The 23,223-nt window shown below is 33.1% G+C and overlaps 3 protein-coding genes and 1 long non-coding RNA gene across 6 annotated transcripts; 3 read left to right on the top strand and 1 right to left on the bottom strand.

The window, feature by feature from the left end:
* Window positions 1–3,542: 3,542 nt before the first annotated feature.
* Window positions 3,543–4,478, top strand: LOC109180233 (cytosolic sulfotransferase 5-like). The gene has a single exon (XM_019329720.1). It carries the CDS (start codon window positions 3,543–3,545, stop codon window positions 4,476–4,478), a length of 936 nt encoding a protein of 311 aa, XP_019185265.1.
* Window positions 4,479–9,542: 5,064 nt separating this feature from the next.
* On the top strand, window positions 9,543–12,644 carry LOC109180550 (E3 ubiquitin-protein ligase At3g02290-like). 2 transcript variants are annotated; one of them, XR_002054085.1, is made up of 6 exons: window positions 9,543–9,698; window positions 10,196–10,580; window positions 11,081–11,507; window positions 11,724–11,833; window positions 12,180–12,416; window positions 12,451–12,644. XR_002054085.1 is itself a non-coding variant. In XM_019330185.1 (5 exons), the coding sequence occupies exons 2-5, from the start codon at window positions 10,464–10,466 to the stop codon at window positions 12,204–12,206; spliced, it is 681 nt and encodes a 226-aa protein (XP_019185730.1). In that variant the 5' UTR covers window positions 9,543–9,698; window positions 10,196–10,463; the 3' UTR covers window positions 12,207–12,435. The 2 variants fall into 2 exon arrangements, 1 of the variants encoding a protein (XP_019185730.1); XM_019330185.1 differs by lacking the exon at window positions 12,451–12,644 and having other exon boundaries at window positions 12,180–12,435.
* A 1,862-nt stretch (window positions 12,645–14,506) lies between these two features.
* Window positions 14,507–15,930, top strand: LOC109180551. The gene is made up of 2 exons (XR_002054086.1): window positions 14,507–14,725; window positions 15,373–15,930. It is a non-coding gene; the product is annotated as an uncharacterized LOC109180551 (long non-coding RNA).
* LOC109180549 (truncated transcription factor CAULIFLOWER A-like) lies at window positions 15,421–19,549 on the bottom strand. 2 transcript variants are annotated; one of them, XM_019330183.1, is made up of 7 exons: window positions 19,178–19,549; window positions 17,249–17,327; window positions 16,888–16,952; window positions 16,655–16,754; window positions 16,485–16,526; window positions 16,237–16,373; window positions 15,421–15,748 (listed from the first exon to the last, which is right to left on the bottom strand). In XM_019330183.1, exons 1-7 carry the CDS (start codon window positions 19,360–19,362, stop codon window positions 15,631–15,633), a joined length of 726 nt encoding a protein of 241 aa, XP_019185728.1. In that variant the 5' UTR covers window positions 19,363–19,549; the 3' UTR covers window positions 15,421–15,630. The 2 variants fall into 2 exon arrangements, with proteins under 2 accessions (XP_019185728.1, XP_019185729.1); XM_019330184.1 differs by having other exon boundaries at window positions 15,421–15,745.
* Window positions 19,550–23,223: the final 3,674 nt, after the last annotated feature.

The raw sequence follows: 23,223 nt of genomic DNA, 5'->3' as shown, positions 1-23,223 counted from the left end.
AATTATTAATAGAATTTCGTAAATTGCATTTGATCAGGGTTGTGTAAATACCAATATGAACACTCCTATGACTATTTACACCACTTATAAAATTGTTAAATTTTTTATCATTTTTACAATTTCAATGTCATTTACACCTACTTTTAACTAGGGAGTGTTACAAATAACAATATCATAGGGAGAATCACTTCATGCCACTCTACCACGACTTCATTGCATCAACTGCGTCGTCTCAAAGATCCGGAAGCGAAAGACACTTGACTTGAAGGTGGATGAAATTGCTGAACAGCTCGGTAGCATTGCCACGACAATTAAATCTTTGAATACCGGTATTGATGAAAATCAGTTGTTTACAGATGTGATGAGCATAGGTGATGGCTTTCATGAGGATGACCTATGTAAGATATTTGAATACTTGATGACAAATGAGGTTCAGGCGCGAATTTTCAATGCGAAGAATGCAAGTTTGAAGAGGAAATGGATTGAGAAATTTATTTCTTCTACGGATTAAATTATGTATGTCTTTTTTGTTGGTTAACATGCATGTTAAGACTTGGATTGTAATCTTTAAGACTTATTTTTATGTATGTTTTGTAGTTGGTTGGTTATGTTGGATCTTAGTACTTGTTATATTGGATCCTAACACTTTGTGGACTTTAATTTTCAAGACTTGATTATTTATGTGTTTATGCTGTTTCTAACATGTAATTGTGATTTCAAATTGTCATATATTGTCACAATAGTTTTTGTACTAGAAAGATAAAATATAATCTACAAACAAAAATAAAAATATATTATTCGGTATATAATAATTAAAATGTTTAATAAAAATAAGTATGCCATTCTGTTCATTTTCTGAAAAATAAACCAAACACCAAAAGACAGTTTTCTATCATTTTTTGGAAAATAAACCAAACACCAAAAGACAATTTTTCATTGTGCAGCCAAACACATGAAAGAAAAATGACTTCTTAAAAATGACTCATTTTCCATAAGTCATTTTCCGGGTTTCCAAACAGACCGTTAGTGTTCCACTAACTTTCTTTTTTAAATACTCATGCGCAAAGACGATGAAAGCTCAGTTTCTTTAGCCATGGCATCTAAGCCATTGATCTTAACAACGAAATCGCCCAAATCAATGGTTGCCGGGGACTTGGACGGCGAAGGATCGGAGAAGACCTAGACAGCGGCCTGCAGCCGGAGCTTCCTCTCGGAACTCCGTCATCCTCATCCGGTTGTCTTGTCTCCTTCCCCCTCGCAGCCACCAATCAAACGTCGGCTGCAACCGTAACGGCCGTCCAAAATGCTTCCGGGCCGGTTGCCGCCGCCGTTGATACCCATGTCATCTTCTTGATTTTCTCGTCTTCAATTAAATCCAAATCATACACGTTCTTAGTAATCCAACAATATAAACATATACTGTGTGTATGCATGAGTAAAGTATATGGGTAGTAACTGCTGGGATGAAGGCTGATCTTGACAACTTTTTGCCTGTATTTCCTCCATATATCGCTTCATGTTCGGGTAGTATCCAATCTGGGCTCTCTGAACTTTCTCCTCTCCTTTATTTTTCTTTGACTACGATAAAATCCTATTTTTCGGACCAGTATAATTATATAATACTCCATAATTAATTATGTGTTTGTTAGGTTGTGCCTGACATAGAAAGGCCATCTTGCAAAGAGTAAAACATACATGAATAATAACACCAGCTATGAAGCTATGGCAGCCATGGAGTAGCAAGAATTCTGGAATAATAATCAACAATAAGCTCATATATATATATATATATATATATATATATATATATATATATGCAATTCTGTGACCACAAATTAAACACATGCATATTCACGTCCCCATGCAAAGATGCATAGATACGCATATAAAAACATAATCCCATGTAGCAATAATAAGTCAATCTATCAATTGCCTAAAACAAGGTAATTTAAATTACCCAAAGCCATCAACCCATCAAGACAGTGAAGTCAGATGAAAATGGCGGAAAAAAAAAATTAAAGGAGATAAAGTAAACCGGTGGAGAACCAACAAAATAAAAAATTAAAAAAAAAAATGTAGGGACAAAAATACTTTTGTCAAAAATAGGGTCTTACTAGAGAAATCATGGGAATGATTAAAAGTGTCCAAGATAGCCTAAAATTTTAAATGACAAAAATAATACTTTGGGTCTAAATTTAGACTTGTTATCTAAGATAATGGACCTCCGATTGAATTATCTATATATATATATATATATATATATATATATATATATATATACACACTAGCTAGTAATTGTCCCGTGCGATGCACGAACTATTATTAATTTAACAAATTTACCAATTAAATTTTTGACATCCTCTGAATTAGCAAAGAAAGTAATGATTGTGGAAACAGAAAAACGTACTTGAGTTCTTGAGGTCATAATTAGTTTGATTAAAAATGTAAGTTTAACTATACAATGTAACATTTAATATTTTTAAAAGTTTGATTATGCTATTATTATGTTGATTTTAAAGTTTATTGTTACTTATATTATTATTTGAATTTAATTTTTTTTAAAGGAATTTGAATTTCAAATAACTACTTTAATTATATAACTAACGTATTTAAATAAAACTTGTAAATAAAATTACAGGCGATATTTGTCGAAAATCTTCACCAAAAACTTATTCATTTGAAAAAGATTATTTATGTAAGAATTACATTGTAATAGAGTGGTAGCATTCAAAAACGTAAGAAATATATTTGAGGTTTAAATGAATATATACACAAATTATATTAATTAAATATAAAATTTTACCAATAAATTTGAACACAATAAATTTTTTTCTATACTTCATTATGCTTTAATATATATAGAAATACAGATAGAGATAGAGATAGAGCTATAATAATAACTTCAAAAAAATATGTATAAATACATCTACCCACACAATTAATGCATTCTACTTACCCTGAGCAGCTCAACTGATCACAGAGGTGAAACTTTGCAAGAATGACCACTCTCACCAGCGGCAGTGTGGGTGCGACCTCTCACAGATTCTGCTTTATATATATATATATATATATATATATATATATATATATATATAATAATAATAATAATATAAAGATAAAGATATATAAACGCGCACACACATATGTCTGTGTATCCATCAGTTGCATTATATTAGCATTTAATTTAAATCAAAACGCTGCCTAATGCAACTTTCTCGTTGCCTCATTTAATTTATTGGTATTTGGTGATGCAGATCATAGACAGATAACAAAAGATATACGCTACATGTAATATATACATATATTATGAGATTAAGTATTGGTATGGACCTTTTACCGCATCATTATATTCTTTTGGTTGGATCTTTATTTTTCTTAATTATATATAGTACACTAAAATTTTATACATTGAGACTAATATGATATGAAGTAGAATTTCAAATTAAAGGTGACACAACATTATTTTAAGATGACAGTATTTTCAAAGCTTTATATAACAATTGGTTTGTCAATTGCTTAAGCTTAACCACTACTGAATTCTCATGGAGTTCTCTCATCAGCATTCTGCCAACATTTCTTCTTCTCTTTCTTCTCCGCCAGTCCCTTTCTGGTGGCAGCCATCGCAGCATGCCCATTTCAATGGCTTCTGGTTCCCGGGCTCCGACAACCTCAGACGAACCTTGAAAGTGGTCGAGAACTTTAAACCTCAGTCGCGTGATGTCATCCTGGCTTCGTTCCCTAAAACCGGCACGACATGGCTGAAATCCCTCCTCTATTCCATCACCCATTCTTCTTCCCTCGACTCCTTGAACGACAACCACCCCCATTTGCTCGTCCCCTCGCTGGAGTTACTGGTTTTCGCGACCAACCAGCCGGAAAACGAAACCGGGGGTACCAGAATCTTTAACACGCACATACCGTACCAGGTTTTGTCGGGCAACTTAAACTCCTCGGACTGTAAGGTGGTGTACGTGACGAGGAACCCGAAGGACACGGTGGTTTCGCTGTTCCATTACGTGAAGAAGTCGGAGAAGTTCGAGGAAGCGCCGTGGACGGTGGAGGAAGCGGCGGACCAGTTCTGCAAGGGCGTTGTCCCTTACGGGCCGTACTACGAGCACGTGTTGGGGTACAGAAAGGAGAGCATGGAGAATCCCAAGAAAGTGTTCTTCGTGACGTACGAGGAGCTGAAGGGGGATCCCAACACGCACGTGAAGAGGTTGGCGGAGTTTTTAGGGTGTCCGGTGGGGGAGGAGGCGGTGGAGGAGATTGTGCGGCGGTGCAGCTTTGGAGAGCTGAGCAACGCGGCGGTGAACAAGTCCGGCGACATGTTCACCTGGCTTGGATTGCCTAATAATTTGTTTTTTAGGAAGGGTGAAGTTGGGGACTATGCAAACTTTCTCACGCCGGAGACGATCCGCCGGATTGATGATCTTACGGTTGACAAGTTCCATAAAGCTGGTTTTATGTATGGGATATGATATGATGGGTAATGCACTATGTTGTGCCTCGCCTAATTGGTCAAGTAATAAATTTGCATCTTTTAATTAAGTTTTTGGACAGGTGATGAGAGTTACCTTTCTATGTTCTGTACGCTCTTTAAATCTTTAATGTATTTTTTTTTTTATTAATTAAAACCTTTTATTTCTTAAGTGGTTGTGATCATTTCACATTTTTTATAGGAGATTCTTAGTGGTTTTTTTTTTTTTTTATTTTTTTATTATTATGACTCTATTACAAAATAGTATTTATTCTACACTTTTTTTATTTATTACAATCCAAAGAATCAATACCCCACCATCAGAGTTCGATCTTGTTGTGTATATAGATTTTGGTTCATAAGAAAATCTTTTTTTTTCCCTAATTAATATGGACAAATCACAAATTTGAATTGTCTATCTAGTAGATCTAACAATTTTAATATATAGTTGAAAACAAGGTTAAAAAGTGTAAATATTATAAACTTTGATTTTTATTTTTTTTACAGAGTAATATTTATAAAAGTAACTATTTCTCTCTCCACTCTCTCTTATTTATTTTTTCTTTTTCATTTTCAACTAATGAATCTCAGCGCTGTACTATGCTGATTTTCCAGAGGTCACACTATCCCGTGACTGTTGTAAATCAAACACGTAGTTCTTTAGCTATCTAGTTGTCATATCTTACTTAAAATTAGTTGGTAATTAGTAAATGGGCATGTACGTAATAACCATTTAACCACATCCCTCTAAAGATTAGTTCATTTTAACAATATTTTGTAGAAATAAAATATCATCAGCTCTAACTTTTTAATGTTAGTAACAAATACATCATTTTCCCTAAAGAATATTGTTAAAATGAACTAATCAAAAGATATATTGAAGGTTTGAACACTCAATAAAATTTTAATAGACTCTAAATTATTACATGTGAAATTTGTTTTCATATATATGAAATTTTAAAAAGCAAGGGCTTAGTAGAATAGTTGATATACACGATGAGAAATGATAGAATTGTATTGAATGAATGTAATAACGAACAACTGTACATACTGAGGGAATATATACAAGAGGAATTATAGGAAGACTAAGACTGAGAGTCATAATGTCACTCATATACAAAGAGTCCTAATTAATACTATATCAAATTGAATGGAATTGATTTTACGATTAAATGAATGCTCAACTAAAGCACGAAATTGATAAAATATAACATAAAGATCATATTTCTGCTTCATATGAAAATACCATGTGTAACGAGAATAATCATCAACAAAGATGACAAAATAACGATAACCATTAGATGATAGCAAGGGAGCTGGTCCCCAAATATCAGTGTATATCAAATCAAGAACATCGGAACTGTTAGACTCAACAGGTGATAAAGAGAAACGTACAGATTTTCCCAATTGACACGTTGAACATAAACTGGAATTACAACGAAAAGTACGACTAGAGCCACTAACCAAACAAGACTGAAGATTTTGAGTAAGAACACGCTGATGAGGATGACCCAAACGATCACGCCAAATCGAAGCGGAGGCACGAGCGGAGAGTGACGCGGAAGGAGACGAATTTGGAACAGGCATAGCGTATAGGCCACCCGAACTAATGCCCCGTGGGAGGATTTCCTTGGTGGTGATATCTTTCACAAGAAAAAAAGAAGGATGAAACTCAAAGAACACATTGTTATATGTAGCAAAACGTTGAACAGATAATAAAGAGGTAGACAGACCAGGAACATGCAATATATCAGACATCGTAAAAAACCTAGAAGGAGTATCAAAAGTAGAATGACCAACACGACTAATAGACAAGCTCATTCCATCACCGACACGTAAAGTGTCATTACCCGTGTACTTCTCCGAGGTAGAAAGGGCAGATATGTCTGGAGTTGCATGATTTGTGCCTCCAGTGTCTGGAACCCAAGTATGAGAATTTGATGAGGTTTTAGTACCAAAACCATTCTGAAACACCAAATTAGCCCGATGACCCGGAGCCCCTGAATAACGCTGAATACAAGTGGTCCCCGTGTGATCAAAACCATTATATATATATATATATATATATATATATATATATATATATATATATATATATATATATATTGAGTCATGACTTCTAGTCCTAATTTTCTTATAATTCTTTTTGTATATATTCCTTCCGTCTACCGTTGTCTCGGCCTTCACCATGTTCACCACGCAATTATGAAGGTTGTGCCTACTCTAGTGGACTTGTTCATCATATTCGTGATTGCCCAAACTTGAGCATTTAAAAAAAAAAAAAAGTGATCAACAGATTGCAAATCAAAGAAGGGGTTATTGATAATAAAATAGACAACATTATTGAGTATTTGAGCTGGTAAGCTTGCTTGATAATAACATATTAACATTTTATAAATTAAATATAAAATATTTACAAAAATATAATATTCACACTGTGATGTACAGATGAACATAATAGATATATGTGTCATGTTATTATAATTGAACTTAGCTTGCATATATATAAAGGTTATTTGCAAAAGAATCGTCTGAAATATTTTTCTTAAACATAATAATAATATGAACCATTATTTCATTATTAACTAATAAAATATTAACACTTTATTATTATTATTATTAAACAATGAAAGTAGAACCGTATTCACAACTGCATGAATAATTAATATATTGTGCGAAAACCAAGTAAACGTTGTACCGCTACCTACTACTTATAAGATAACAAAATGACGTTCCAAACTATGAATTAATTAAGAAAAGTCACAATAACACCATCCTGATGGAGTCCTCGCACAATACCTTCAATTCCTAGTATACTTTTTTTTTTTTTTTTTTTTTTTTAATTTAAAATTATTATATATGAAAAAAATTTAGAGTTAATTTCATTTTTTGTCCTAGACTTATAGATGACAGTTCACTTTTAGTTTTTTATTTATTTATTTTTATTTTTTATTAGAACATCTTTATTTGGTCCTAGTATTATTGTGTCATGATCATTTTTAGTCCTTTATCAACAAAATTGTTGAAATATCGTTAAACATAAAGACATTTTAATCTTTTTTTCATACAAAGTAGGTTGAACCTTGAACCGTTATATTTTTTATATTTATTTTTTGAAAACATAAATAATTGAAGACCAAAATGTTCTTGTATTTAACGATATTTAAAATGTTTTATTGATAAATAACAAAAAATGGTCATGCCACAATAATACTAGGACCAAAAGTGGATATTCTAATAAAAAATGACTTAAAGTTGACTGTCACCTATAAATATATGACCAGAAATAAAATTAACTCATAAAATTTATCTATTACACACCATTAAATAGTGATTACAAATTTTTCTTATCATTTAAAAAAATTAAGAAATTAAGAAAATGCATAATACGATAAATTAAAATAAATATGGATAGCTTTTTTTAAAGAATAAATTTTATTTTATTAATTTACTAATGGGTTTTTTATTTAATTATTCTAAACAAGCTTTGTTAGAAAACTAATTATTTTAATTTATGTTGAAGAAAAAAGAAGGTTCTATTTCATTCCAATTTAATTCATTGATCATGATAATATTTTATTTTTTCAAAAAATATAGACGAGAGAGAGAGAGAGAGAGAGAGAGAGAGAGAGGGACAATGGGATCTTTAGGTGAAGAATGTCTGGAATAAAAATAGTTGCATTGACAATGACAACTTTTTTTGCAAGGACGGGTTTGAGATGGTGTATAGACGGGACGGAGTCAGAAAGTTCATGTAAGAGGAGTCAGGATTATAGAAAAAATCTACAATACAATTTAACAAAAGTATCGGTCATACATGATATTATTATATATACTATTTATTATATTCTATATTATCGATAATAATTTATAATGATACTTTAATTATATAATAATTGACATTAATGTTAGTTTATACTTTATAATTTTCATAACACAAAATATATACAATAACAGTCTTGCTTAGCTTGTCACTCCCATCAAATAAAAGTTGTCAATTATTTTGTTAGCAGCATTTTTTCTACATAATTAATTGATATTCGTTTTACTAATTACCAAAATTTGAAGAATGAGGACGAAACTCAAAATTACGAATTAAAAAACCAATATTAATATTAGTTTTTTTTTTTTCAATTTCAAAAGTAATATTAAATTAACAAATATGCATCTTAAAAGTGTAAAAAAAAAATAAAAGTACATAATAACTAACTAATTAATTAATTATTTGATTTATTTTTTTTATTTGGTGAATTTGAACTTCAATTTATGTTTAGGCTTATATTTAATAAATACATACTAAAATTTTGTAAATGATTTGAGGGAGGTGAAAAGAGCATTTTTATTCTTAATATATAATAATATATATTTAAATATTTATTAAAAGTTTTAGGTTAGGGTGGGAGGGGCCAAGACCCCCCACAACCCCATGTACCTCTGCCACTGTGTATAGAGTCTTACTCTTTTTTATCAAGAAGACCTTGAGAGAAAATATGAGTTGAGGTATGTGGGAAAGAGTTGGTGCTACCATGTTTTTAAAAAAAAAAAAAAAAATAAAATAAATAAAAATTTGTAGTCTCAAAATGAGTAATTGAGTGAATAGATCAGAGCATGATTTTGTATTATAAGGTTAATATTGTCTTTATAAGGATGTGACTTGTAAAAGATGTGAAAAGAACGTAATTTTTTTTTTAATTGTCAAAGTGTGTTGAACGCTTGCAACAATAATTTTTGTTGTCATTTGGCAATATTCGCCGCACAAAATTTTTAATTTTTTTAGTATATAATTTATCTCTCTTATTGTGAATTGGTAGCTATTGCATATGAGCAAATTTAAAAGTAATTATGTCAACATATGGAATAAACTAAAAACAAATGAAGGATCAAAGGGACATCTAAGCATAATTATTCCCGGTTCAATTGTACGAAGCAATATTTAATGATACCCGACATGCAAAAATGGAATTAATTAGTTTTTTTTTGGGAGTATTATATTTAAAAATGAATAATAATTGATTAATACAAAAATAAAATTGTAATTCATGCGCGATTGCGCGTAAAGCAAAATAGACTTTTGAGCTTTGGCCCACATATAATATTACGAAATAATTCCATATGAAACTAGACTAGAATCATCGGACCTCCGATTTCTAGGTCTTTGTCTTTCCCAACCAACGGAATTAGTGTCCTATCTACTTCTCTTTCCCTCCAATTACTCAAGCTGGTACTCTTTTTCTTATTTTTTTTCGTAATTGCGCATAATTGTAGTTTGATTTTGCTCTCTTACGAGTGTTAATCAGTGATTAATCTTGTTATCCGGTATGGGTTTTCTCAATTTAATTGTTGGAGCAGGTTTTCTGGGTAAAGTTTTGATTTTTCTTGTTGTTTTCCTTCTGGGTATTGACTTATCTGGATAATCTCGGATGTTTTTGTATGCTTGTCATGACTTATGATTATCTGATGATTTGTTTGTTTGATCGGTTTTAGTTTTGATCTCTAAAGATTAAAGAATCTATTTCCTTCAAACAGTCGAATTATCAGAAATTCCTTACTTCATTCAGTCTTTAGCATTTTGCTCTGTATTCATAATATGATTATGCTCCGGACTGTTCTGTTACCAATTCATGAATGTTTTCTTCATATTTTTGTATGTTGTTACAGTAGAACTCTTCAATTTTGGGTGCATTTTGTTTCTGATAGCATAATTCTTTAAATTTGCAGGTGATAGAGTACATTACTTCCTTGAGACCCCAAGAAGAAAGAGCTTTTGCAGATGTTATCGACAGAGAGAGGGTGCTGGTTCGCATTGCCACTGCTTCTGCGAGCTTAGGGTCCTCTCTCGGTTTCCTTTAGACTTTAGTTATCACTGATTTCTATTCACACACCTCTTAAAGTAACACCGTCTTGGCGTCTGGTCACTCGTGATTGTCAATGATACTGGAAAAATAAGTGATCTAAGGGATTGAGGTTGATTATTATATACAGTATCATGGGCGCTGTTTGTTGCTGTTTGCAAGATGAGTTCGACAATTTTGCTAGCCCAAACAGCTCGATATATAGAAACTGTATATGCCTGCGGTGTTTCGTTCAGAACTTCTTGCACGTGGTATGGAAGATTGATTACGTTTTACCTTCCATTCGAGTATTTAACTATTCAAGCATCATATGATTAAACCATTTTGTAGATTAGAGTTTAATGTGTTTTATTTGATACTCCGTAGTATAAAGCTAAGAGATAACTATAGTTTAGTCTGAAGCAGAATAGGTTAATGTGAAATTTTGTTTAACATTAATTTGATTCCATGATCTTATAGAGTCTTCACAGTTCTTTATAAAATGAGCTATCACCAATTCACCGTTGTTATGCAATCTGTGTTGAGCATATAACCATTAATGTGTAACTCAACTATTAGCTTAGGCTTTTAGTTGAGATGGAGCACATGCTTCAATTTGGTATCAGAGTCAGACCAAAGGTCATTTGCTTGGAACCCACCGAACACGTGAGGGGGCGTCTCTCTACTAATCCACTAGGACGGGATATGTTGTTATAGAAACTGAAATTTCTTTGTTATATTGACTGAAAATTTGATCTTGCTGCAATTGCAGTATTCATCGTTTTTTCGTAGAGGAGAGCAACATGCCATCCCGTCATCAACTCAAGGGACAACGTCGTTGAGTTCTACTGCATCTCTCGATACCTCTCTATCTGACATATACCGTTCTCCTCCAAGGCCACTACCTTATGATGCTGACCCTAGATATTTCCGGTTACAGAGAGACGGATTAGTCTCGAGAAGGGAAAAAGGATCGAGTCACTCACACGAGGAGACTGAACCTTTACGGAGAAGTGATACTGATGACGATTCAGAATCTTTGAGTACAGGAAACAAATGGGACAAGTCTTGTGAAGAAGAATCGAAAGAGTACAATTCTAAATCTTCATTGAAGCTGTCAGCAGCTAAAACTACTTCTGGGTTTCCTCATATTTATTCTTCTTCGGAAGATGAAGACGTTTGCCCAACGTGTCTTGAAGGTAAGTACAGTCGCTCCCTTCACATTTTCTGCTAAGAGTTTCCAGAAAGAAAGAAACTTTTTCGTCTTATTGTACTGTCAGTTTGTAAGTCTTTCATCAGGTTTATATTTGAGTTTATGTCACTGCAATATTTACAGTTGAGTTTCAGTTGAAGAAGGAATTTTTGGGGGTCCTTGTTCAGCTGTTCTCACAAATGGAATCATCTTTTCTTCGCAGAATATACCGAAGAAAACCCAAAAATAATGACAAAATGCTCTCATCATTTCCACCTTGGCTGCATATACGAGTGGATGGAGAGAAGTGATAACTGCCCAGTTTGTGGCAAGGTAATTTGCTATATTTACGTGAAAGCTGCTGTTTTTTTATATTATATTTGATGGTAAGATAAACTAGATATGTGCAACTGCAAGCCACATCTTACAGACCTATATTTCTACTTCTATGATTGATTACCAAACATCATCCACGTTTTTCTCCTTGTACGTGGCATATGTGAAAATGAAAAGCCATGTTCTTTCTGGTAATTTCACCTAGTACGTACTGACAACTAATTGTTTTAGGTTACTTGTTTATCATGTGATTAGTGTGTTAAAGCAATTGAATCGTGATGGAAAACCGGTAGCAGTAATGACTATATTCTTACCAAAGCTTTTTTGTGTTTGCTTTTTATAGCTGATGGCATTCGATGAGACGACTTGATCTTTTTGCTCAAAAGCATTCGGTCGTGGACGAAGGCAGCAAGGACAATAACTAGGAACAAAAAACGACGGGAAGTCGCTGTGAATATCAAAACAGGAAAATGGCGGCTTGTGGGCAAGCACAGTACATACATAAAAATAATTGTTCAGTGTAACTCTATTTGAGCACATTTTCTTCGATCATTGTGTTTTTTCCTTGTAATTTTTAATGGAGTGGAGAGTTTCAGTCATCTTTTCTGGGAAGAGATTGCATTCCTCTTTCTTGTCATTTTAAGTGTGTTCTGAGTTTGGGGTGTGGGGTAGAGTAAAGATTTTGCCCCTTTGTGCACCCAGCTTTATCTTACTTTGACAGAGACATTAAAATTAGCACTTTTCAGATATTGGAAAGTAGCCCATATTTGAGATGAACTAGTTTATGTGTTGGTATGTATTACTTTTACTCAGTGCTCCTACTATTGTTACTATTGTTACTCATGGATCGTAACTCTCCTGTTTGTGAGTGGTAAATTTAATAGTGTATAGTATGATTCTATCTTTATATGCTCTGAGAAATTAAATGTAGAGATACTTAATACATTATACTTGTGGAAGTGTATCAGAACTTTAAGTACACCACAAATTTTCATCAGTAGTCAATGTCGGATAAATTGTATCCACACGTCATTGAGTAATAATATGAACCCAAGTTTGACTGAAGTAATTGTTATTCTAAGGTAATTGTATTTCTTGAGATTTGAAGATAGTGTGTATTTCTATGAAAGACATTTTTATGGAGAACATTAAGTGATATCTTGGCCACTATCACCAACTTGAATATAAGGAGGGTGGGAATTGAGCCTACTTGTACTATGTGTGGTACTACTCATGAGGATACTATGCATTCATTGGTTTTGTGTGTTTTTGTAAGCTCCATATGGCATGAATCCCACCTTTCAATCTCCAATATTGTGGCAAATAATTTTCATTCTTGGTTTGGTGAAGTTATGAATATTATAGACACTAATGGAATTATGTTCACAGCTGCGATCCTTTTCCTTTATTATATTTGGAGGGCGAGAAATGGTGCAGTTTGGGATGCTTATCTACCGACTCTGTGAAAGCTAGTCACGATGGCAATTACTGCGCTCCATGCATGGCGACATGTCCACCACAGCAACAGTCAGCAGCCAGCTCTCCCGGTTTTAAGTACGGCCGAGCCTGCCGCAACTCTACCTGTCGCTACCGGCCATGCCCGCCACTCTTGTTTCGAGCATGCCACTTCGACGTAGCTTACCATCCTGCGACGAACAAGGCATCCGTTGGGGCGATACTTCGAGACGAGAACGGAGGATACCTTGCAGCGTTCAACATTACCCTTCCCGATTGCTTTTCGCCATTAATGGCTGAGGCTTACGCGTGCAAGGAAGCCTTGTCATGGCTCAGAAATCCTGGGGAACGGTCTATTTAGCTCTACATGGATTGCCTAACTCTTCACCACTACTTGTCTTCCACCATTGGACCAGTTCGTTCGTACATTGGCTATGTCATAGATAGTTGAAATCTTTTATTACTTATTTTGATTACTGTTCTATCGAATTCATTCCTAGATCAGGTAATTTAATAGCTCATACTTTAGCATCTACAACTTTTGATCAAACTACTGCTATGTATTGGGATACTATCTCACCTGACTCTGTTTCAGCTTACTAGTTGGTCTTCTAAGGTTTTGTTTTGTTTTGTTTTTTTTTTTTAGTATAAATCACGAGGTGGTCCGGGTCTTTCTCGATTCGTTTAACGGTTCAGGTCCATCCGATTAATTTCCGTTCGCAGGGAATCGTCACTTGTAGGAATCAAAACCGTCGTTTCGGGAGACACGGGAGCTGGCCCAAAGGGAATCGTCACTTGTGGGAATCGAAACCGAGTTATCCCGGAATTCGTTGGTGTTGTAAGGTAGTTGCATTTCTCACATCATTTCATTGATTAATAATAAAAATCCAAGTTTGGCTCAACGGGTGAGAGTTTTAAGGTAATTGTATTTCTAAGAGCATAAGTGCAATACCTTTATTTATTTATTAGTTGTTTAGAATAATATGTCAAGGGACTTTGTGGTCCAATGGTATTAAGTTGAATTCTTATGATTCATGTGGGAGGTTCTGAGTTTGAGCGTCCCTTATATCAAGGGATATATATGGGAATTAATATATAAATATCTTTATTATTTTAATTTTAAAATATAATTGTTAATCTTAAAATATTGAATTTTCTATATTTTATTCTTTTATTTAAAAATAAAATAAAAGAAATGTATATTGATATGTGAGTCATCCGTGATCCGACCAGGAGCGTAATTTACGTGAAGGGTTAACCAGTCGGATCAAACCGGTCGGAAGGGTCAAGAGACTGAGAGAGGAGCTTGCGTTTCCCGAGGCAACTACCGCCGGAGCTATGGGGATGCCGGAAGGAATTCCCGGTGGCCGGCCATTGCTTGTGGCGGCGAACATATTGTTGCCGTCGCCTCTAACTGGTGTCTGTTTACCTAGGGTTCGACCCTTCATTTCCTCCAGTTTTCATTTTTTTTTGGGATATATTATTGCTTTATGATTTCTCTAACTTAACCTAAAGTTGCCCATTGATAATTCAATTATTGGGATTCAAAAGTTCTCATTTTTATGCTATTGGAGATTCTTAACTAATTGCTTGTAATTTACATGCTTGTTTGGAGAGGTTTTATTCATTGCTTGTTTTTTGAGCTTCAAAAAAGTTTTCATTTCTTGATTTGGTCATTATTTCATATTGAGTCTCCTAAGAGAATTTTAAGCTGGGGGAAAGTTGGGAGAATATAGAAGGAGAAAAGAGTGAATTTTGACTTGGCATCCATTAAAGACATTCACTGCATAAATAAGAGGTTTAAGAGAAGTTGAGTCTGTAGAGAACTTTTCCAAATAGAAAAAAAAATATTGAGAAATATCTTAAACCAGTTGTAGTTGCTGTATGTAGAATATAATGAAAGTTGCAAGGAGTTATAAATTTATATCCTCCCAAACAGGGCTAATGAATTTGGGCATTGGGTGACAGATGCATGTTTTTTTTTTTTTTTTAAAAAAAAAAAAAAATGTATTTTACATTTTACCTGCCATGGCATTCGATAACAATTGTTATTTCTATCTAATCCATCATTTTTTTGTTAGTATGCCCAGATTTTGTTAACAAGATGATATTATTTGGATACGAGCTCGTGTTTAAAAGGGGGGCTACATTATATTTCGTGTACAAATGTCTCATACAAGCTTGGAGTTCCAGGAAGGGAATGGTGGGATATAGCTCTTACAAGAAAAGATCTTCTATATAGCTCGGTGGTTGAGAGATGGTTAAGAAAGAAGAAGTACAACGTTGTTGTTTCATAGGACTTCCGTTCTAAAATGTAAGGCAGATTGGCTGGCGGGTTTTCAGTCGTTGTTGTTGGGATGGCGAAGCATCCATGGCGGCACGAGGGAGGTAGAACAAGGGGGAGCTTGACCTCTATTCTCTGAATTTTTAGCAGCTTCTGTTGCCCTAGCTATGCTGCTGTGAAATTGCAATATGGTTAGATGCTAACACCATTGTTATCAAAGAAAGTTAGAAAACAATTGCAGATTTAACATCCCTTGGCATGCAGGCCTTCATCCTGCTACTAAATCTCATTGCATCATAATCTTGATTGTATTTCACCTCAATTAAAAGTATAAAGGTATGCGTTTATTATTTTATTCGGAGTATCTGTCTTTTGCTGGTGGTCATTACTTGCCCACAAAAGACGAAATTTCATCGCCTATAAGTCCTCCACACCCGGCCTGAAAAGGTGTAAATTGAAGTAACTCAATAGCCCATTATGTGGGAGGACTCATGTCTGGTGCCCACAAGCCTGCCCACGTATAACTCCCACACTGTGACTGTCAGTGTTCGATAATGTGTCATTACTCAGAATCTATCACTTAGTAGCCAATTGAGCTATCTGTGCTGGTGGGCATTACTTAGAGTATGCATAAAGAGAGAGAGAGAGAGAGAGAGAGTACCCAATGGTTAGGTTGGGAAGTGGTAAAGGTGAAACCAGAGGGTGGGGTGGCATGGAGGTGGATGCTGAGTTTTGGACTAATTTCTGTTGCTCTACCTGCTTTGCCAAGATATTGTTTTGTACCTGCAATGCTCTCTCCTGCCATAAATCAATACAATTCAACTTTTCGAAAAATCATTTGCAGTTGTAATAGACATGAATTAATGTTAGTTTGAGCTCATAAAAGAAGAAGCAACAAATATACAGTACCTTTTTCTGAAGCTCAGATATTGACTCATGCATAAGCTGGTTCTGCACATACATTAACCAGTGGCAATAAGAACATAAATGATGTGTAATTTATCGGTGTTTGTACTTGTCGAGCATAATATAATATAATATAATATATAAGTGTGTAGTCTAACCAAGACGATACTTGCCTTTCTTGTTCTTATTCGCTTTAGACCTGTGTCTAGCTGTTGCTCTAAACTCTGAAGCTCTCTTAAACTGAGGGGTTCCAGATCATCTCCCAGAAAATTCCTGCATATATATTTTATGGAGGATTCAACCATCACTGTCTATATATATATAAACCAGTTCTGATCTAACAAAGAATCATCACACGACAGGCTTTAATTTTCTTGCCACCATGAAGCCAGTCTGGTATATATACCTCGTACTCCTTTGCAGAAGTTCAATTCTTGAAACGAGTTTAGGGTATTGACAAGACCAGTTTTGCTGCACAGTTCCAAGAAGTGAACAAAATGAGAAGACATCTTAAGATAATCTTAAATGATTCCAATATCTTCAACCCATTTGAAAAATCTTGAGAACTTTGTAATAAAAAAAAGATCAAAAGTAAGTCAGGTGTAAAACCATAAAACGTGTAATACATTTTAGTTAAATTGTAGTAATATTTTTTTTATATACGTCTCACAGTGAAACAGTCTCGCAGAAGACTTATTCAAAGATTTCAAGGGAGGTCTTAGGATTAATAGACATAAAGCTAAAGACCAAGGATGTAGAAAGGCTGCCTGTTGTTCGGAGTCGTTTGTTGTCAATCTTTGCTCTGCATAGGAGTATCTCTCGTACCTTTCCAGAATGTTTTCCATGCTGGAAACACAAAGGAAGTTAATTAGAATTCTTCAACACTTCACCAACCATATTGAACTAGCTTTAATTTAGGCAAAAATTTCTGCTGTTGTTGCACTAAATGTGGCCTATCTCAATGATGGTTCGTGTACGAACGATGAAATTATTCACTTCAATGATAAACTATATATGACGGATGATTTTAAAAATACTTTCATTGATTAAACTAAATGTTCACTTTAAATGAATCAATCGATCACTTCTGCTCTTAAAAAAAGAATCTATTTTAATTGTATTGAATATTCATGTTTAACGAGATTCAAAGTTAATAAACTGAATGTTGGTATGTCACACCATTGGAGTCCAAACTTTATACATGTTATTAATCATGCATTAAAAAGACCAAAATAGAAACATGACATTAGCATGCACCTAAGTATGACAAACATTAGAAAGCATGATTGCAAAATAACAAATGACTGTATTCCTGACAAATAAAGGAGCTTTATAGTTTATATATATATATATATATATATTATATAGACTAGCTGGGTATCTATACTTGCCCTATGTTTTAGCTTGCATTATCACAGTATAAAACAAAGGGGAATAAATGAACAAATTCTGGGTTTGTTTGAAGGTTCTGATTTGTATCAATAATATTCTTCACCATATACAATACCTTAACATGCTTTGGTGGCAAAGCATGATATCACTATGAGTATATATGATTGTGTGTGTGTGTGTACACACACACACACATATATATATATATGAGTGATTGCTTGGTTACATCATTACCCAACTAAAGTATAAAAATGGGCATTTTGAATACTTTAGCAGTATAATCTTTGTGCTACTGCCACCTACTGCAAAAGCATGGGTGAATTGAATGAAGAAGAAAGGCACAAAAAGAGTGCAGGGAAGTCTAAGGAATATATATGTAACCTCCATTGTTGAAGAGCAATTGTATATAATTATAAAACAAGGTTTTATTTTCCTTTGCTGGCTAGAGTCAAAATGCGGGTTTTATCTCGTGTACACACTTGGTATGTAGTAATAATTGCGGGTTTCATCGTCATCCAAAACATGTTTGTATGTATATATGTACTGTGTTCTCTCTAGAGTTTTCTTTCAATTTTCACAAAGAAAAAGAGATTTGCATAAAGCATTCACAGAACCTTAGATGCATGATTACATTATGTAATACTTACACAACAGATCCCTTAATTATGTTGCAGACTAAACTTTCTCCAACATAGTACTAGGAATAGTAACTGCAGACTGAAAAAGAGACACACATGAATATTAATGGTAAAAGGCAATCCATAGACACAAGGCTCTAGGATATATGATCCGGCCTCTAATTTGATGATACCTACCTACATCAAATGTTGTTGTCATTACATGCAAAAACAAAAGTTTTATGTTCCCTATACAACTGCTAATTTTCTGCAAACAATCATACCAGCCACTGCTAAGAACCAAGAAAAAAAAAAACCAAGTTTTTATGTGTTGTAGTAGCTAGCTAGCATGAGATCAAACATCTTACAAAACAAGAAAATGTGACCTTCAGAAATAAGGCGAGATTTACCCAGAACACACTTTCAGGTAATGATAATAATGTGGTTTCCCTCATCATGTGCCCATCAAACCTCAAAAGAGAACTAACTAACCTTAAAAAACCAGCAATTATGTGTTGTGTAATGGGAGAGACTGTCAGACTGGTGGAGATTATAATTAAACTAAAAGGGCTTATAATCCATGATTATGGCAAGCTAAAAATGGTATTTAATTATCTGCTTAAACACCTCAATAAAATTGAATGAAAGTATGAAACCCAAAATACAAAACTTTTAGCAGTATTCTACCTGGAATCAGTGGAGTACTCAAACAGCTTCCCTTGGGTGGAGAAGACAATCAAAGCCACGTCAGCATCACACAGCACAGAGATCTCATGAGCTTTCTTCAACAGCCCAGACCGCCTCTTGGAGAAGGTGACTTGCCTGCTAATCTTGTTCTCGATCCGCTTCAGTTCAACCCTACCTCTCCCCATTTAATTTCCTCCTATAAAAACCAAAGATTTTGAAGCAATTCAAGAAACCCTAAATCTTGCACACAATATATATACTCTTTTCACCAAAGTTTTGATCTTTTATATGGGATGTTCATGCCACTACCAAGCTTTAGTCAATGCCCAAGCTTCTTCAGAGGTGTATGTATAATTGTATAAAGCTTCACTCTTTGTAGGGAACCCAGTGGTAGTAGCAGAAGGGTGTATTTATTTATACTTGTATAATATATATATTATCCATGTGGTCCGGTGCGAACTTTGTTATCTGACGAGTATAATACTATATGTGTATATGTATACTCGATTAATGTGGTACAAACTTTATTACTTGACAACTGTGATATTTTCTTTAATCTATACATATACTTGTTTAACGTGGTACAAACAAACTTTCTTACCTTATGAATATAATACTCATTATTTATAGGCATAATTAAACTTTATTATCTGACGAGTATAGCACTCTTTACTTATATAATTAATTATTTAATAATGTGGTACAAATTAAACTTTGTTATCTTAGCTTATAAGTATAATACTCTTTAATGACCTATATATATATATATATATATATATATATATATATATATATATATATATATATATATATATATATATGATTTTCTTACTTTTCTATTTAGACCATATATTCCAAAATGTTAGGAATTATCTTAGAGTAAAAAAAAAAAATACTGAAACACAAAAGCATAATAATATATATAACTTTCACACTTTAAAAAAGTTTCAAATTTTATACAAGTTATTTCTTTAAACCATAATTTTGACCTCATTTATGTTTAAATAAATTACTCAAATATTAAATTCACACAAAGTTACCAACATTTTACGGATGGTATGGCATCAACTATGTTATCAATTGGGTGAATATAACTATTTTATTTTTTTGAAAAAAGGGTTAAAAATAAAAGAATTATACTCAATATTATTTAATTACATAGTTTGACAAGTTTATTATGTATAGGTTCGTTATTAAAAAAAAAAAAAAAGAAAAAGAAGCCAAATCAATTAACATGGGCTCTTCGACCTTGATAGGCTGCTATACCTACTCGGTCGGTCATTTAGTCAACGTGCACTACCTCTAGGTATAACTAGTTGGGACATAGGATAGGCCGATTCCATGCATAGTATAAATAGTTCACTCGATCTGTAAGATCATCTTGTACTTATCATTCTTAATTACTAGACACTTCCTACTCAATTGTGTGCAGTCCCTCTACCGAGCTTGATGATGTATTATTTCTATATACCATGCTCTGTTAATTTTAACGTAACAGACTCTTAGACTCCGATCTAATTTATGCCGATAAACCCTTCTTTTATTATAAAAATAAAAAATTTATCAAAATATTGACTCAACTAAAAGAAATTTAAATTAGGAAGAGTTTAAAGTTTAAAATGTTAACTCAAGTATTAGGTGAAGAGTAAGTTCTGCTACATGTACTCTTAAATTTTACTTTTTAATATGGCGAGTACTGATAAATTAATTTTTTTTATGTAAGTTCTAATACCTCAATGCAGGAGTAAAAATTGGAGTAGAAAATAAGAGTAGATACACATAGTATTTTCCTTAAATTCGCATGTAATATTGTGGGTGTTGGTCCGATATTTGTGATATTCCTTGTATGAAGGGTGGCAGAAAGAGGAGAAAGAAATGAAATTGGGAAAAGTGAGACAAGATGGATTTGGCAGGTGATGTGTTGTCGAGAGGGGAGTGGATTGTAGGGTGCCCGGTCGTTATTGTCGCGTTTAAGGGCCACAGGTTTAGGACAGCCACGTACAACAACCTAAGCCAACCTCGTCCTTGGGCTCATTGTTTAATGATCCCCCCCTATACTATATATGCCACTTTGCTGATGATGCCTGATGGCTCATGGAATCAATCTACACTTTCAAATTTCTCATCACCACTAAAAAGTAAAAACAAACTCAAAGTTGATAAAACTTCTATTACGTGTCTTCTTTTTATTCGAAGAAAAAAAATGAGTAAAAATTACGATTCATTCATTTTTATATACCAATCACAGTATATTATGATAATCGGAGTAAAAAGTGAAAGTACATATATATCTTAATTAAAACAAATCGTCTTCACTCAACATTACACCTTTTATATTAATTATGTCATCTTTTAGATACATAATTTCGATAAGATGGATTTCAACAGAAGTATTAGGTGTTAAATTAAAAAAAAAAAATTGACGGGAATTTCAATCATTTTAACAAATATTGCGCCTGAGATACAAGCTAAAAGTCTCTTTGAAAGTTTTGGAATGAATAACTAATGAGTGGGTAGAGTAGGATTATCATATTAGAAGATTATGAGTTCGATTTATGGAACACCTTCACGGTCGAGCTTGTCGTACAAGGTCTTTCTAGTGCGACTTATTTATTCTATGTAATTTGTGAACCATTACACAATAGGTGAGTTTACCCAATGCACTCACTCGAATAGTGGTTGTGGGATTCTAGTCACTTAAAAAATACTTAGTGTACATTTCTCGAATAGTGACTATTAGTTCCCTTTGCTCGTCATCCAAAAAGAGTCTATTTGAAAGTATTTTAAGCATCTTTTTGTTTCTACAAATGGAATTAAAGTTAACAAGTTGGTATGTTTAAACTGCACCAGATGAGCTCAAAGGAGTGTCTATTAATAGTAACTTTGATGAATGTATCATTATCTCGATCTTTCAGACTTTTGTATAGAAGACATTTCATCACTATTTATTTAATAGGGATTATTGTGCGTTTCAAAACTTATATTTATAATGTTTTTTTTTTTTAAAAAAAAAACTTATATTTATAATAAATTGTTATTGAGTATTGTAATCATATTGGTAACGTTAATAATTGTATCGATTAAATACTCCGTATCAGTTATTGGTAGATGTAATTATAGTACATTCTTCCCCTGAAATATATGATTTAGTATGTGAAACATAATTTTTGTACCTAATAATTATGTATTTGATTTTTGTTAACACCTTTTTAGTCGAGCTCATTTGAGCTTATGATATCTTTATAAATATTGAGATAACTTTTACTTTTAATTTTCATTAATGTATTTATTAGTAAAAATCGAGCTCATGACTATATAGTCATGGTACGATATAGTCTCTTTAACTAACTCATCATTTAAAATCACATCAACAATAATTCATGTCTTAATTTATAGCAAATGAGTCATGTTACATTTTCTTACAAAAATCACTCTAATATTGACTTGTCGTTATTTTGTATTCATCTTTCTTTTGTGTATTTAATATTATATATATATATATATATATATATATATATATATATATATATATTGTGCCAACTATTTATTATTTCATGTTGGATTGATCAATGAAAATAAAGAAAAATCGAGTAAGCCTTATAGATAATGTCATGTCAAGACTAGAAGTGAATATTACAAATAATTATAATAGAAGAAAGTAATATTTATGACTACTTTACTATGTGTAACAACCCTCATCATTTTTTTTTTTGGGTGGCTAGCTATAAAAATTTGTTGTCACTATCCGATAATGTATAAGAGAGATCAGATAAACTGTACTAAAAAAATCTTGTATGACGGAGCTACTAAATGAACTTAGACGTTTCAGAGGGCGTATGCTAACCAATCATCCATGAGTGTAGGATTAAGACTGCATACTACATGCTGCAAATTAAATGGTTTTCTTTTATTATTATTATTATTATTATTATTATTATTATTATTATTATTATTATTATTATTATTATTATATCATTATTGTATTGGTAATTGAGATTAAATACATAATTATTAATTAATTGTCATACCATAGTCAGAGATGGAAA

This window comes from Ipomoea nil, unplaced genomic scaffold (genome assembly GCF_001879475.1).
Source record: "Ipomoea nil cultivar Tokyo-kokei standard unplaced genomic scaffold, Asagao_1.1 scaffold1026, whole genome shotgun sequence".
Taxonomy (NCBI): Eukaryota; Viridiplantae; Streptophyta; class Magnoliopsida; order Solanales; family Convolvulaceae; genus Ipomoea; species Ipomoea nil.
This window is presented reverse-complemented; position numbering and strand designations above follow the sequence as displayed.

What these genes read in the sequence shown, in the direction of transcription:
- LOC109180549 (XM_019330183.1), bottom strand. Translation starts at nt 19,362, where the DNA reads ATGGGGAGAGGTAGGGTTGAACTGAAGCGGATCGAGAACAAGATTAGC. An exon ending in AGCGAATAAGAACAAGAAAG is followed by an intron (nt 16,527 to 16,654) that starts GCAAGTATCGTC and finishes ATGTATGTGCAG; the next exon opens with AACCAGCTTATGCATGAGTC. An exon ending in CTTCCCAACCTAACCATTGG is followed by an intron (nt 15,749 to 16,236) that starts GTACTCTCTCTC and finishes GCAATTTCACAG; the next exon opens with CAGCATAGCTAGGGCAACAG.
- LOC109180550 (XM_019330185.1), top strand. Translation starts at nt 10,464, where the DNA reads ATGGGCGCTGTTTGTTGCTGTTTGCAAGATGAGTTCGACAATTTTGCT. An exon ending in TTCAGAACTTCTTGCACGTG is followed by an intron (nt 10,581 to 11,080) that starts GTATGGAAGATT and finishes CTGCAATTGCAG; the next exon opens with TATTCATCGTTTTTTCGTAG. An exon ending in ACTGCCCAGTTTGTGGCAAG is followed by an intron (nt 11,834 to 12,179) that starts GTAATTTGCTAT and finishes TGCTTTTTATAG; the next exon opens with CTGATGGCATTCGATGAGAC.
- LOC109180233 (XM_019329720.1), top strand. Translation starts at nt 3,543, where the DNA reads ATGGAGTTCTCTCATCAGCATTCTGCCAACATTTCTTCTTCTCTTTCT.